The sequence below is a fragment of the Vipera ursinii genome (genome assembly GCF_947247035.1).
Source record: "Vipera ursinii genome assembly, chromosome: 17".
Classification (NCBI taxonomy): Eukaryota; Metazoa; Chordata; class Lepidosauria; order Squamata; family Viperidae; genus Vipera; species Vipera ursinii.
Genome location: NC_139530.1, coordinates 2,147,309 through 2,162,190, shown reverse-complemented (window position 1 = coordinate 2,162,190; position 14,882 = coordinate 2,147,309). Strand labels below are relative to the sequence as shown.

General features: G+C 43.2%; 1 protein-coding gene and 1 long non-coding RNA gene across 3 annotated transcripts; one reads left to right on the top strand and one right to left on the bottom strand.

Annotated features, from left to right (window-relative positions):
* Positions 1-848: 848 nt before the first annotated feature.
* Positions 849-14,609, bottom strand: MMP23B (matrix metallopeptidase 23B). The gene is made up of 8 exons (XM_083375683.1): positions 12,791-14,609; positions 9,923-10,071; positions 7,567-7,706; positions 6,163-6,330; positions 4,124-4,288; positions 2,624-2,734; positions 2,143-2,269; positions 849-1,913 (listed from the first exon to the last, which is right to left on the bottom strand). Exons 1-8 carry the CDS (start codon positions 12,959-12,961, stop codon positions 1,739-1,741), a joined length of 1,206 nt encoding a protein of 401 aa, XP_083231809.1. The 5' UTR covers positions 12,962-14,609; the 3' UTR covers positions 849-1,738.
* Positions 1,657-9,774, top strand: LOC310648047. Of its 2 annotated transcripts, none has more exons than XR_014494003.1 (5): positions 1,657-1,667; positions 6,094-6,337; positions 6,835-6,965; positions 8,293-8,383; positions 9,648-9,774. It is a non-coding gene; the product is annotated as an uncharacterized lncRNA (long non-coding RNA). The 2 variants fall into 2 exon arrangements; XR_014494004.1 differs by lacking the exon at positions 1,657-1,667 and adding an exon at positions 5,410-5,990.
* Positions 14,610-14,882: the final 273 nt, after the last annotated feature.

Sequence of the window (14,882 nt, the reverse complement as noted above, 5' to 3'; positions counted from 1 at the left end):
AGCAAAACTGGGACTAGAATTTCCATTGCTGTGAAGACCTCTTTTTTGCCCCAGTTGTTAAGCAAGCACTGCAGCTGTTAAGTGAATCACATCGTCATTAACCAAATCCAGCTTTCTCCCGTTGAGTTTGCTGCAGTATGTAAATACGTGTCAGTTCTGAAGCACCCAAATGTTGATCGTGTCCCTTTGCGGATGCTGCAACAGTTATAAATGACGGTTGGTTATAAGTCCCTTTTTCCCCCGTATTGTTGTAACTTTGAACTAATGGTCGTAAATCGACTGCCTGTAATGTGTGGACCGTGTGCTGCAGGCCACCTCTAGTGTTGTCTGTATCTGCATGACAACACACACACCACACACAAAGTAACGAATCTTTCTCCTGTGTTTGGTGTTGCTAGTCCTTGCCTTGGATGGATCGCGAAAAATTGGATTAATTAGATAAACTAGGATTCAGCTAACCAAAGATTAGAGTGACTGTGAATACGGTCTCTTTGCCTCTCTGTGGCGCCTTGAGGAATGCCTGACATTCTCTAATGGGACTCATTAACATTTTTTTTAGCTCCTCTAATGTGGTTTATGAACATTGTTTGTTGCCCAGTAATGTCTAGGCTTTCTTTGTGTATGACGAATTGAACTGAATCAGTGGTGTCATGAACCCATAACTCAGTATTGTTTCTCAAACTTGGCAATTTTAAGACGTGTAGAAACTTCCCAGCCGGCTAAATTTCATTGCTGGGAGCTAATAAGCCTCAAACACATGTCCTGGCGTGTTCTAATTATATGATCATGTCTCACAGTAATACGGCAAGCGTACGTGTTCACAAGCAATAATAAATATCAGTATGGAAATGCTTTATTTGAGCAGAAGGACAAAAAGGGTAAAATTTTGGTGAAATTCCTTAAGGATCAACTGTTCTATAGCTTTCCAGAAATTGTACCTGAACTGGCAAAATCTTTCTGTTGACCCAAGTTTTAAAAAAATGTGTAACAGATGCAGAGGTTTAACGAAGAAATTTTTCTTTTAATCCTTCCTTTCTTGACGTACCTCCCTAAACAGGGCAGAAAATCTAGCTTGTAATTTGGAGGAGTATGTGATCTCTAATCTTACGTAGTAGTGCGTGAAACTTACAAACTGTTTCGTGTAAGGTCTGTTTGGTTGAAATAACACAGCCCAGGAATTCACTAAATTGTAGAACAATGAAGGCCTTGGCTAAAATTCCCTTTGCACCTCTGTTCTGAAGAGGTCCCAGATTCCCAAACTACACTATAAGATGTTTATTGTCGGGGAAAATTGGAGGAGGGATGTTATATATGCCATCTTGAACAGCTCCGGGAGAGAGGAAAGTAGAAATTTAATAAAACAACCTCGATGACATAGCACCAAGGTCCAGATTGTAGCAGAACGTAGCTGAAAATATAAGTGTAAAATGGTTCCTAAAGAATATTAGCAACTTAAAAAAAAGCAGCTCTTTTAGCTCATGTTGTAGCCTATTTCTCCTCCCCTTGGGCCCCTTTATGACCGACTATACATCCTATCATCCCCAGCAGGCTTGGCCAAGAAAAAAATGATGACAAATGCAAGGAAGAAACCAGTATTTCCGCAGTCTCCTGGAAGGGGACAGCCTGGGAAATCTGGGTTTTGTTAAAAGTGCAATACGACAACAGAGGTGAGGAAGTGAACCCACATAGAGTGACTTGGGGGGGTGGGGGTGTCTGTAAGTCCTTGCAACCGTCCATATTAATGCTTTAGCCTGATTCTCCAAGAATACGTGGTCAAGACTTTGGACTTTTTCTTCACGATGCAAGTATACGTTCCTTCGTTGATGGCGTTGGCTATGATGCTCATGTGGTCGCCATTCAGAAACAGGTAGCCAGGATAGGAATATTCTAGCAATTCCTTCTCCTTATACCAACTGCATGAAAAGAAGGAAGGAAGGAAAGAAAAGAGAAAAGAAAGAATAATCAGTTGATCAACTGTGCAAGGTTTAGCCCACGCAACATGCTCAATTAAGAGATCTTTTTTTAGTCTATTGCTTTGGCAGCTAGCAAACTGCCAGTTCTGGGGGTGGGGAAAGGTCATTTTAGCCTTTTTCTCTCTTGCATTCATCTCAGAGTTCAAAAATCCAGATGCGAGTAACTTACTAAACTTTCCCCTTTTTGTGAATGATTTTCTGCCCACATCGGAAAGTAACATTCCGGCCTTCGGGGACCAGCCTAGTCTTCATCCTCGGGGGCGGCGGGGTGGGTACCACCGTCGGAAAAGGGAACGCTGCCGTCGGAGCAAGGAAAAGCAGAACAACAGACACATCAGCTCAGATTTAAAACAAGGGAATTAACACAGCTATCCCTTACCAAAACAAAAAACCTGATGTAAATGTGATCCAGAATAGCGATCTTTTAGGAAACCAAATGCCCTTGCTAAAATTTAGCAAATCTGCCACCGGACTCCCGTTTCTTTTGTAGCCTTCGTTGCTAATTCATTTCACCCTGCAAACGGTTCGTGGTTCCGAGAATCGAAGTCCACCCCTCTTAAAGTTGCCAAAGTTGAGAAATATTTGCGAAGAGAATCAATTGCCCTTTTTTTTATTACACCATTTACAAGAAAGTGAGTTGTGAGAATTACCCAAGCAAAAATCACAGCTGTACGGACACTGCTTTTTCATAAACCTTTGGCGTGTGCGGCAGTACCCTTTTCGACTCCACGATGGGCATATAAACATTCGGTCTTTGCAGCCTGGAGGGGGGAAAAATGGGGGGGGCTGTTTCACTTTTAAAATGAGAGGTTCAAGAAGAAAAAGTAGAAATGTTACCGCCCACTTCATTTTGCGACTAAATTGATCTGACACAAAAGCGAAGTTTTTGCGGTCAAATTTAGCAAACCTTCATTCTTCCATCGTAGCTACGAGTTCAGATTTAGCTAACAGTCTGGGTTAACCTTTCTGGGGGAAACAAGGATGGAGCTTAGTCCTGACATCTCAAAATTTTAGCACTTTTCTCCTACTGCAGCATGTAAAACTGGTGTGGGAAACAGGCTCTAAAGATGTGGAGCCAACTGAAAGGGGTGAGGTGGGGGAATCACTTTTGTTGTAGTCAAATCTGTTCTAATTTGCTGAGGTTTTTTTCAAACCGGTGAGGAACCACCGGCATAGTTGGCGGGAGGGAGTTACAGTTGATTTCCAGAAAAGAAATATTTAGTATAAGTGTAAAGAGAGAAGGACATTTTCAGTTGATTGGAGAGCTGTGAAAATAATTCCCCCAATTCTTTTTAAACGGGCGTGGACTGCACATTTGGCACCAAGGATCAGCTGCTGGTGAGTGCCAAGCCAAACAGTTTTGAAACACAAATGGTACAATAATATATATGTATATTTGGTCCCCCTCCACCATCTCGGAGGCTGTCCTGCACCACAGCTCAGCGCTCTGTTCCAAGCTGTAAACACCCTTCAGCTGAATTTCTGTGTTGGATTGAAAACCTATCATTTTCTCTGCCCAACATGTTCTGACTTTCAGAGGCCCAGAGAAGAAAGTCTGGGGGAACTCAAAGCCACTGCATGCCGAAGCCAAAGCCCTAGTTACAAGAATTTGGATAGATAATGCTGCCTTCATGAGGGTTTAGGATTCACCTTAAAACCATTTTAACAGGGACACGCAGGCCCAGGCAAACGCTCTCCTCTTCATGTCTTCTTGCCTCTTTACAGACCTCCGTGAGGATTTTCCAAATCCAGCTCTCCAAATCTTAGTCCCAAAGGTGCTTTTTCAAAAGGCAGCTGGATTTTTCTTTGTTGTTTGCTTGAAGACATTTCACTTCTCATCCAAGAAGCTTCTTTGCTTCTGACTGAATGGTGGAGAATTGGAAGGATTTGTACTCCTTGCAGTCACCTGGTCCTTGGCACTCTCTCTAACGTCTTCAAGGAAGAACAAAGATAGTCTAGTTGCCTTTTGAAAAAGCATCTTTGGGACCACCACGAGCTGGATAGACGAGAATCTCCACGGACGCTTTGCATAGTTGCTACTACCTCTGTTCAGGCTTAATTGCACGGGAGCAGCTGCCTGCATTCTTTTTATCAGGAAAACTGGCAAAGGAGATGATTAATAGTTCCAAACCTCTGATGCACCCACTTACCGTAAAGCCGGTACAATCCCCACATCTCATCCTGGGAGATTGTGTTCTTCCCGGTCAGGGTTGCGTTGACATGCATCAAGGCGTTGGGATCCAGAGAGTGCATGAGACCCAAGGCGTGCCCAATTTCATGGGCAGCCACGTGAACCAGATCTGTCAGCCAGACTCCTTAAAAAGGGGGGGAAAGGAAGCTAATTAACTGACCGAATTGTAAGGAGAAAAACACAAGAAATTTTGGGTTCAGAGGTGATCGCAAGTCTGCGTCCTTTTGTTATACTGTGGCTGCATCCAACCGTGTGCCTTCAGCTTGGTAGCCAAAGTGGGCTGTTATTTTGCAACTCTTTCTCCCCTCTGCGAAAGGACAGGATACCCAAATGGTTGGAGCATTCGCTTTCCAAGTGGCTAAAACTAGGGGAGCACAAGACTGCCAGAGTTTAAAAGATTCTCCAAGCCCCAGGCGAATGTCCTAACCCTCCTTTAATTCAAAACAGAAGCAGCAGTAGCAATAAAGTGGATTCAGCTGTGTTCGAATTATATTGCTCCGTGTCTTGGATTGAAGTTCCTTTCTCATCAAACCCAAAGGATTTATTTTTAATTTAAAAAAAAATAATAATAATAATAAAAGCCTGAAATATCAAAATACAATCCTGTCTTGACCCAAGCCGCAGCTGTTGTGAAATTTAGGAATGCAAAAATTCTCATTTGTTTTCTCGGTCTTCCTAAATAGGAAATGCTTGCAAACTGTCTCGTGAAGTTAATTCTTGGATGTTTAATTCACAAAAAGGAAATAACAGATTTTCCTTGTCTTGGAGACAAGTACATCTGCCACCAGGGATTTCGCTGTTGTCAAATTTCCATTTCCTGATCAGAATAAATTGCAGGGTCCCTCTGCAAAGCTTTTGAGATTAGTTTTATGAGCGAATAATTTCTGTCTCCTGTTCAGCCGGAACAGGCTGTGTGAGGTTGAGAGACGGTTAAAAACAGCACAGTTGCAAAATCGTATTCAACATTAGGGAGGTCAGATCTTGTCTCCCAGATCTTTTCAACAAAGCCCTGATAAATCAAAATGTTTCTTATTGAAAGGGGAAATTATTCCATACTTGATGGGCAGATCCGCCATTCAAATTCAATTTTTCTTTCTGATTTTGCATAAAACCTTGGCCCTCTGCAGCTTGAAAGAACGAGCTGCAAATTTTGGTTCTATATTCTTCCCAAATGGGGCCTCAGATAGCCAAATCACAAACTGAAGAGGCTAGGAACCTCAAGACGTTTGCCCATTGTGTCTCTGCGTGATGCATCTTGGCTGGGTTTCCCAATAACTCTCCTTGGGTGAAGATAATTTATAACATCAGGCAGCGGCTGATCATTCAGGAACTCTTTATTTGCTATTTCAAATCCCTGTCTGTAGAGACAGGCCAGAACAGAGACTCAGAGAGAGAGAGAGAGAGAGAGAGAGAGAGAGAGAGAGAGAGAGAGAGAGAGAGAGAGAGAGAGAGAGAGAGACTCTTTAGGGAAGCACTCTAAAAAAAAAACTTAATAGGAAAAGGCTAAAGTTAATGGGAAAGGACCATCTGTTTAGCATCGTATGGAAGTCTTTAAAAAAATAACAGTGGCCGCTGAGCTGCCCGCAAAGTCTGTAGAAAAAAGCCATCACCCAGATGGAGGAAAAATGTAAACAGCCTTTTGTTTTTCTAATGCGAAAGGGAGCATGACAAAGCCTCCATAACACTCCGTGCTTGCAACAGCAGCAACAATTAAAGCAAAAACTTCAGTTCATCTGGCAGGAATGTCTCCATCAGCAGCGTTCCAGGAAACAAATTCTTTCATTTGCAGGCATTGGATGGCAAAATCTGACAGGTCCAAAAGGCAAGTGAGAAGAAAAAAACAACAACAACGCCTGCCTAATTTCGTACAAATCCACTCAGTAACTTTAACCTCATTTTATTCTTTTTTGACTCGATTTTCCTTTCCAGCTAATTTTTTTTTTAAAAAAACAAACAAGCAATGATGGTCCGGGGAGTCCTTGGATCCAGCCTACTTACCCTTTTTCCAGCTGAATCGCGTGTCGCCTACGATCCAGTACTCATGATCGTCAAAATGAATCTCTCCTGTCTGCGGGAAAAAGGCGTGGGCTAGCTCGCCCGTGGTCCCATCGAAACAGTGGTGGATCTGCGATTCCAGGCAATCCGTATGGTTGATCGGGTAGAAACCTGGAAGGTACGTTTGTAGGGCATGGAGAAAGAGGGGTGAAATAAAAAGAGATTACTTCATACCTACAAACCAGGACCATCCTGGCTAGTTTTTTTTCCCCCTCTTCTGGCCATCCCCAAGTATAGCTTTTCAACATTAAAGTTGCCAGGGTTGAGAAACACGGCATTAATTTAACCCAAATTGTCAAGCACGTTTCCTGTACCATCCCTTAGGAACTGGGGTGAGCCTGTGGCCTCCCAAAGCTATGGGTACATTTCCCAAACGTCACCAGCTTTGAATGCCAAAGTCAAGCTGAGCAAGTGACATTCTCACTTGTGGCCATATTTAATTGGAATTAAAAGACGTGCAAAATATCGGGGGTGGGTTTTTTTTGTCCTGACCCCTACCTATTAACAGTGTTTAGAATGTAATCCTCGCCCTGCTTCTTGCCACAGAGTTGAACCCAAAGCAACCGTTTGGGAAACGTCGTATTAACCCACAACCTTTTTCTCATTTCCATGTAGTACCCGACCAGCGCAATGCCCTCAACAGCCGTATCTTTGCAACTCGTCTCCCGCCAGATCCTTCGCTCCCAGCCAAGCTAACTCTTCTGTTTTCAATCTAGCTGCCTGCACAGATAGAAATACATGATCTGGTGAGGCTAAGCTATTTCTCCCCCAAATCTGGAAGAATGTGTAAATCTCTCTTCGGCCCTCCGGTGACCTCCTCGTGCTTTCCAGATGTTGCAATGTGGCCCTCTGATTTGGGGATGGAAAGAAACAAGAAAATTGATTGTGAGAGACACTTCTGCCTTAGTCATCCCGGCAGATGATGATCAAGTAGCTAGACATACCAAGGGGGTGAACCGTTTGTTCAAATGTGGCTCTCATTAGGGAACTGAGTCTCAGATAAGCCTTAAAAATAGGATGTTTACAAGTGGCTCTTTTTCAGGCTTTCAATCAGCCGTTCTTGGTTTTCTGCTTCCCATCGCCGTCCTGGATCCTTCGTAACCTTTGCTACTCCTTGTCAGGCAGTCCCCAGTTTGCGGCCACAATTGAGCACAATATTTCTGTTGCTAAGGGAGACATTTGTAGTGAGCTTTGCACCCGTTTGATGACCTTTCTTGCCACCATTCTTAAGTGGCTTTTCTTTCGGTGCCGTTGTAACTTCGAATCGTCCCTAAACGAAGGGCTGTAAACTGAGGACCGCCCATATACAATACCATGATTTAAGGATGCTTCTCCATCAGGACCTACCAATTGTGAGGTCGCTGGGGGAACTCACGGGCACTTCACGGAAGGTGAACGGGGAGACGTCGCTCCACATACGGAAAGCTGTAGTCAGTCCTTTCCTGGTCTGGCTTTGGCCAATCAAGTTCCTGGGGAAAGACAGAATTCTGCAAGGGAAGACAAAAGTTTAAAAAAAAAAGAGATCAGTTCAGAACAGATTCCCGAGTTTGACTTTGGCTGAGGATCAGCCGTGAATTTGGGGTGAAGGTATAAAAAGTTAAAACTGGGACAGGAAATGGACAAGGACTCACTTTGGGTCCATTTAATCAGAATCAGAATACATAAGGGACCTTGGAGGTCTTCTAGTCCAGCCCCCTGCTCAAGCAGGAGACCCATTTCAGACAAGTGACTGTCCAGTCTCTTAAAAGCCTCCAGTGTTGGAGCATCCACAACTTCTGGAGGCAAGTCGTTCCACCGATGGATTAATTGTAACTTTCCTTGTGTGCCTGATGACGCTTGGCCAAATAAAGTTTTGTGTTTACAGTAGCAACGATGCACTTCCCTTACCTGTTTGGGGGGATCTTTGTCTTCCCTAATGGATCTCAAGCTACCTGACTTGTCAGGAGGAACCACAAAACTATCACACTCCAGAAGCAGACCCCAGGCTCGTAAACCAGGAGGTTTGCTTTGAACTGTTTGTCTTTAATTGGGACAATTCTTACAGCTCTTGTTTTTCTTCTCTCTCTCTCTCAGCATCCATGGACACCACAGATGGAGTGGAGAAACAGCCAAGTCTTCATCTAAGCATCTTTCTCCGATTAAGGCTTGGTATATAAAAATACAGGTATTTGTTTATTTGTAAAGGAAAACATATCAAGCTTCAAGAGGACACAGAGGTTTTGTTTTTCTGTCCCCTCTCAGCCAAATATGAGCTAAAAGCCTTTTGAAGAAACAGCACAAGCCATGCCTGAGGTTTGCTGTGGCCAGTGTGGTCTCATCTGCCAATCTTGACTTTGGCATGGTCTAGCCTGGCAAGCTTTCCAGGCAAGGGGGGGGAACCTCTTTTGCTTGGCAGTTTCCTGCCAGCCATCACAAAAGAGAGGATGTTGTCACAATGTTCCTGCAGCTTTAGAAGACTGAAATGCCAAGAGTTATTTTGCCTTCAGCCATTTCTACGTCAGCTAAAAGTTGTTGCTTTGTTCCAAGCATGGGGGAAAAACGGAATGATTGTGTCCAGAGAGGCTGGATTTCATTTCCTGAATTTGCAATTTGCAAGTGGGCAAGCATAAATTTCAAAAAAGAGGGGGAAAAAAAGATTTCAAAGGCCATCAAAGCGTAGCCCATTATAATTCCAAACGGGACTAAATTTTTCCTTTGGATCTGCGATCTCTCCATGCAAAGGAATCTTTGTCCTTCCAGAGATTGCAAGGGAAAAAAAATGGTGTTGGGTCCAAATTTTTATCCAAACATCTCTTTCTTGGCACCTCCTAAAGCAAAATTCATTTTTCAGAGTTGTGCAACACCCTTTGCAGTTTTTTTTAAATTTAAAAAAGACACAAATGCAGAACTTTTAAGGGAAAGCACGGAGTATAATGCATATTATTAAGGGAAAGGCACAAAGAACGTTTAAGTTGGATTCAGGTGTTGTGTTTATTTATTTTAGAAAGTGTGGAACAAAGTAATAGTGTTTTATTTCTAGTCTGATGTACAAATACAAGAAAATAAGAGATGGGGTGAAAGATTTATGAGACATTTATTTCATGGCGCCAAATGAACTGTTCCAAAGAAATTTAAAAAGAAAATCCAGACTTTTGGAGACTTAAACAGCCACTCAATTTGGGTATCTGCAAAAGATTTCTGTCAAGAAAACAATGGTCTTATTTATAACCCTTTGTTTAATGAACGGATACAAGGTGCATTAATTTCTGATTTGGAAATTGGACTCTAAAAATGAAATATAATTCTTAACATGGGGGAAGAAATATTAAATCTGTGGGTAGCGATTGTCTTAACTGTACTGATTTGAATGAAGCTGAAATCTAAATTACATTTTTTTTTTCATTCCCGCTCCACCACTTCCCTTCATGGGATCTGCTCATTTTTGCAAGAGGGTGGCCATCATCGTAGTCAACAACCTGAAAAAAATTACACATCCTTGGTTTAAATTCGGGTGACTGCATTACAACTGTACTGCCCTTTACTCAGGGGGAAAAAAACATTAAAAATTTAATTCTGGTTGCTTCCTCTTCGTTGTCCTTGATTAGTATTGGCTCATGATTGGAAATATTCTTCCCCTTCTTAGCATGAATAGAAACCAGCTCTGTTAACAGAACAACCTGTGATTATGTCAAATTTAGCACTGGGAGAAAGAAAATATTCTTACTTGTATGATAGGTTGAAATGATCCCATTTGAGTCGTCCTGGGGTCAACGTGTAACGTTTTTTCCGCAGGTGAGGAGGTGGCAGTGAAAAGGGAAGCTTTTGAAGACCCAGGTTAACTCCAAGGGTTGGGCCAAGCATAGCCGTGTCTTCCTTAAAGACAGAGGAACAAGTCAGCAGCTCTGGAGCAGAACCCAGAGAGCATCTTGAGAACATTCCCAGACCAAGCCAGTTTCTCAGCATTTCTGGAAAAGTCATTCTGTTTTGGTTCTCCCTCTAAACTAATTTAAACCAATTGATCTTAACACCCTTCAGATGTGATGGAGTTTAGCTTCCTTCCACCCATCTGCTTATGCCAGAAACGGTGGATGTCTGGATGACACCAGACTGTCTACTTGAACCTTACAAAATCAGACAAGAGCCAGGAAACCCAGGATACTTTCCAGGAAGAAACAAGCTTTTCCAAGTTACTAGCTCCTGGGGTGTATTTCTCGGAATTCAGTTGCCACGAATGTGGCGTTTCCATTTAGCAATCATGGATATTAGCTGTTTATTGTCTTTCCAAGATTCACTCAGACCCCTTATTTAAAGGCATCCAAGCTGGTAGCCTCCCCTTACATTTTTGGAAGGGGATTATTTTAGTCATCTGCTGTGCAAGAAAGCATTTTTGCACCTTCTCTGAATCAGAACATTTGTGCAAAGTTTTCTGCTCTGTGCAAAAATATGTGGTTTGGGGGAACGGGGCCAAGATCAGAAAAACTCCAGGAAAGACGAGACAAAATGCACAAAATAAGTTCAAACCACCCCCCACACACACTTTAGAAATGGAATGGAAGCTTGCTCACTTCTGCCTTGATGCATTTATCAGGGGGAGGTTTTGTGATATCACAATTTTGACAGTTCTCCTCCTCCTCTTCTGAGGGGCTTCTTTGGAATTTATGCCTCGCGGTTCAGAGAAACCAAGAATCCGGACAATCCCAACTCATGTCCTTATCTAGCTTGAGAGTATCATGGAAATTGCACGGTTCCCTGCCAGAAGCTCACTCCAGAAGTACGAAATCCAAATTTTCTGGGCTGGAGAGCTGAAATTGCTCTCCCCACCCCCACAACACTTTCCTGATCAGACATGGAGGTTTTCAGAAAAAGGCCAAGGTTTCTGTTGGCAAAGATGCTCCTTGAGTGAAAGAAAACTAACCGTTTCTGAGTCCTCTTTCAGGCGCCTCAAACTCTAGCCCCACGGAGGCAAAATTCCTCGATATTTTCAATTTTGCTCATCTCAGCAAAAGTGTGTGTGTGTGTGTGTTGGGGGGGGGGGAACCAGGGCTGGATGAGTCACTGCTTAAGAAACAGAGAATTAGCTTTCTTGGTAGTCACCCAACTTCTCCATGGCTTTCAGCCATGCCAACTTTTTCTCCCTGGATTTGCTTTTTTCCTCCAGTTGCGGCAGGACTAATGTCTACGCTGTTGGCCCTCGCGAAGCCTCTTAAATTTTAATGTTGGAAATGGCCTGCTTGGACAGCTTTGTGGGCGCGTGGAAGCGATTCAGAGGGTCAGGAAGAAGCGAGAACTGTCAGAAAGAGATCTGCCAGCTCCAGAAGAGCAAGGCTGATAGGGATTTAAGCGATGTTGTTTCAATTGATCCGGTTCCTGGGATCCTTTATCCCAGAGCTGGATGGATGAGAGCTCCTCTGGAGGAAAATCCCAATGGCTGGTTTGCAAATCTTACTCTGTGCAAAACGGCCACGGGGGACTCAAAAGAGAGGGATCATTTTACCAACAGATGTTGTGAGTTCGCTAGCATCCTTCAGCGCTGCCTAAGGCCACATCAGCTAAAACTCTCCCGCAGAGAAAGAAATACATTAAGCTTCAAAGCACAGTTAGGGCCTTCAGAAATGAGACCGGAGGCTCAGCTTCCCCTCCTGCCTGTTTGAACGGACACTGCCTGGCCCGGGAGGGAAGGATGGCTGTGCCTTCTAGGCCTAGGGCCAAAGACTTCAGTTAAGAATGGGATATAAAGGTAAGCCGAAAACTATTCACTAAACTTGTGGCTGCAAGTTTGAAAATGAAACGGAGCAGAAATATTCAGAGAGACAGACAGGCTGGAGGCAACTTGAAATGTTGAGTTTCTTGACAAAAATGCAGCTCCTAATAGGTAAATAGTAGATTAGATAGATAGATAGATAGATAGATAGATAGATAGATAGATAGATAGATAGATAGATAGATAGATAGATGATAGATAGATAGATAGATAGATAGAAATAGATGATAGATAAATGATAGATAGATAGATAGATAGATAGATAGACAGACAGACAGACAAATATGTAGACATCTATCATTAGCATGCTTGAATGCTTCAATGTTTTTTAATTGTGAGGTCTTGTTGCTATGATGGAAAGTGCCTTGGGAAACAATTGTTGTCTAAAATGTTGGACTCCAGTTCCCATCATAACAGAATAACAGTTGTAAGGGACCTTGGAGGTCATCTAGTCCAACCCCCTGCTCAGGCAGGACACCCTGTACCATTTCAGACAAAGGGCTGTCCAGTCTCTTCTTAAAAACCTCCAGTTCTTTTCATGCATGGCCAGCATCCCACACCAGGTTCAAAACAGGATGAGGACACCAACAGTCCATCCAATGCGCATAAAGGTAGCATTTGTTCTTGTAGCAGAAAAGAAAACGGCCATGGAGCGATCAAATCCCATCCCGGGGGATTTGAAGAGCTGTCTTCTTGCTCTACTTTAAGTCTACCTTGCCAGACTGTTGTGAGATTGTTATCCGGAGGGCCTCCCACAGAACCCCCTTGGAAGAGAAGCAACCAAGATAAATCAAACGGTCATATTTGTAGGGAGAAATATCAAAGGCTTACCGGGATCTTCTGCGCTTTTGTTGCAAACGAATCTTCCAAAACCACCAGAAGGATTAAAAGCAGGAAAATGCTGGTGGAATTCCCAGGGCTTGAATATTTATGTTTTTTCTGCCTGCCAGCAGGCAATAAGAGAGGAGAAACACTCGCAGAAAGACTTTTGAACTGCTCCATGGCTGCATTCAATTAAAACCGAACACGAAAGAGAATACCAAGGAAGAAATTCAACCCAAAGACATCCAGTTTGCAAGGCAGATTTTTAAAAGTACTGAAAAGTAGGCTGCGATGATGGCAAAGTGTCCTGGATTGAAGTGCTGAGAACTTTTCTGGGGAGATTTAAAAAAGAAGAAGAAGAAGAAAAAGGATGCAATTGCCAAGGTTTGAGTTCAGCCTCTGACACGCTGAGCCAAATCCACCCAGATCACTGGGAATCTCTGCTTGTGGAAGAAGGGAATGGAGAAGGAAAGGGGGAAAACAGCTGGAAAGGAAAAACAGTGAGAGCTAAGCCAGCTGTTTCGGCATCTGGATGAGGGCGGCCCTAGATCCCTCTGCGGACACACACACACACACACACACACACACACACACACACACAGGAGGAGGAGGAGGAGGAAAATGAAAATGATAAACTCCCAATCACTTGATTCTGAACACGTGTGCACGCCCTGAAACTTTTATCGATGGGATCTGTTCCACAGTCAGGGATCCACCCAGGAGGATCTGATCTGCAAGAGACGAATTTTGCATGGGATTGGCTGATGCCCGCATGAGGGTCCTTTGGTGCCCATCTTCTGTTCCTACCATTATTTGGCCCTGTTTGCAATGTTTAATTTCATTTTTTTGTCTTGGTGTCCTCCTTTGGGGAATTTATTTCACAAATAAATGTGATGCACAGCATCACTTTTTTGAGACCGGCGGGGCGGAGGGGGGGCTGCAGGGGGGAAGCCTGCCCATTTCTTTTACATAGGAAATAGCTCAGGAGCCAAAATTTCTCTAGAAGCCTAGCCTACCTCACAGGGCTGTTGGGAAAGTCAAAGAGGGAGAACTCGAATCAGCGCCTTGCACTTTGTGATGTGGCCAGAGGGCAGGAATGGAAGAAAAATAGTCGGATGCAGTTTACAGCAGGGGTATCCAGCCTTGGCAACTTGACCACTTGTGGGCTTCAACTCCCAGAATTCTGGGAGTTGAACTCCTCAAGGCTTTAAGTTGCCAAGGTTGGATAATCCTGATTTAGAGGCTCTCCCAACCCCACAGTGGGCACTTTTTTAAAGTCCACGGCCACTTTTCAGACTTTTCAGGTGTGGAGAAGAAAAAACTACAGCTTGAAAAACAGGAAAAGCTTTGGAAAAAAATGTCATTTTATGCCATCGAATTTTAATGAGTTTTTCTCCCAAGGAAATGCAGAAGGGTGGCATGTAACAGGAAGTAAAAATACTTAAGGAATATCTATCTTGCCTTCTTGCTGGACATTTTTAGAGAACTGGAACTGGAGGTGATGTGTTAAATGCGAGGCAGGCCTTACTGCTGAAACAATAGGGACTAGAACCTTGTGCAATTAATAGTGTTTCTTTTGGCACTATGCCAGGATTGAATTTGCCCGAAGAAAGGGGGTACTGTACATCTTGAATACACAGTATAATTTCTTTCACAATTCTTTCCTGTAGATTTTCTTCTGCTGTTTTAAAAAACACCATCTGCAGTATTTACATGCCTTGACACAAAGCCACAATAAATATTACATAAGCAGCAAAAGGAACGGTTCTTAATTCAGGCCATTTATTTATTTATTATTTCATTCTCACATCTGGCTGTTTAATTTGGTCACCTCTCAAAAATCAGTGGATCTGGCGCCATACCATTTTGGACCGGAGGGGAAGGGGGGGGGGAGGAAACTTCCTCGCAGCCAGAAAAGCTTTATGAAAGTTGTCTCCTCCACCATCCAGCTCGGATGCCACTACAGATGACTTGGGTAAATTTTAATTGATGCTGTCTGTCATTTTCTATTCCTGCCTTAAAATTTCCTTTGCGATGGAGTGCTTCTCAAAGCAGGCTGTTTTTCCCCAAAACTGCTATTTTCCTTCCCAAAGAGCTGTGA

What these genes read in the sequence shown, in the direction of transcription:
- MMP23B (XM_083375683.1), bottom strand. Translation starts at nt 12,961, where the DNA reads ATGGAGCAGTTCAAAAGTCTTTCTGCGAGTGTTTCTCCTCTCTTATTG. An exon ending in GCGATTCAGCTGGAAAAAGG is followed by an intron (nt 4,289 to 6,162) that starts GTAAGTAGGCTG and finishes CCCCTTTTTAAG; the next exon opens with GAGTCTGGCTGACAGATCTG. An exon ending in GGGATTGTACCGGCTTTACG is followed by an intron (nt 2,735 to 4,123) that starts GTAAGTGGGTGC and finishes TCCCCCCTCCAG; the next exon opens with GCTGCAAAGACCGAATGTTT.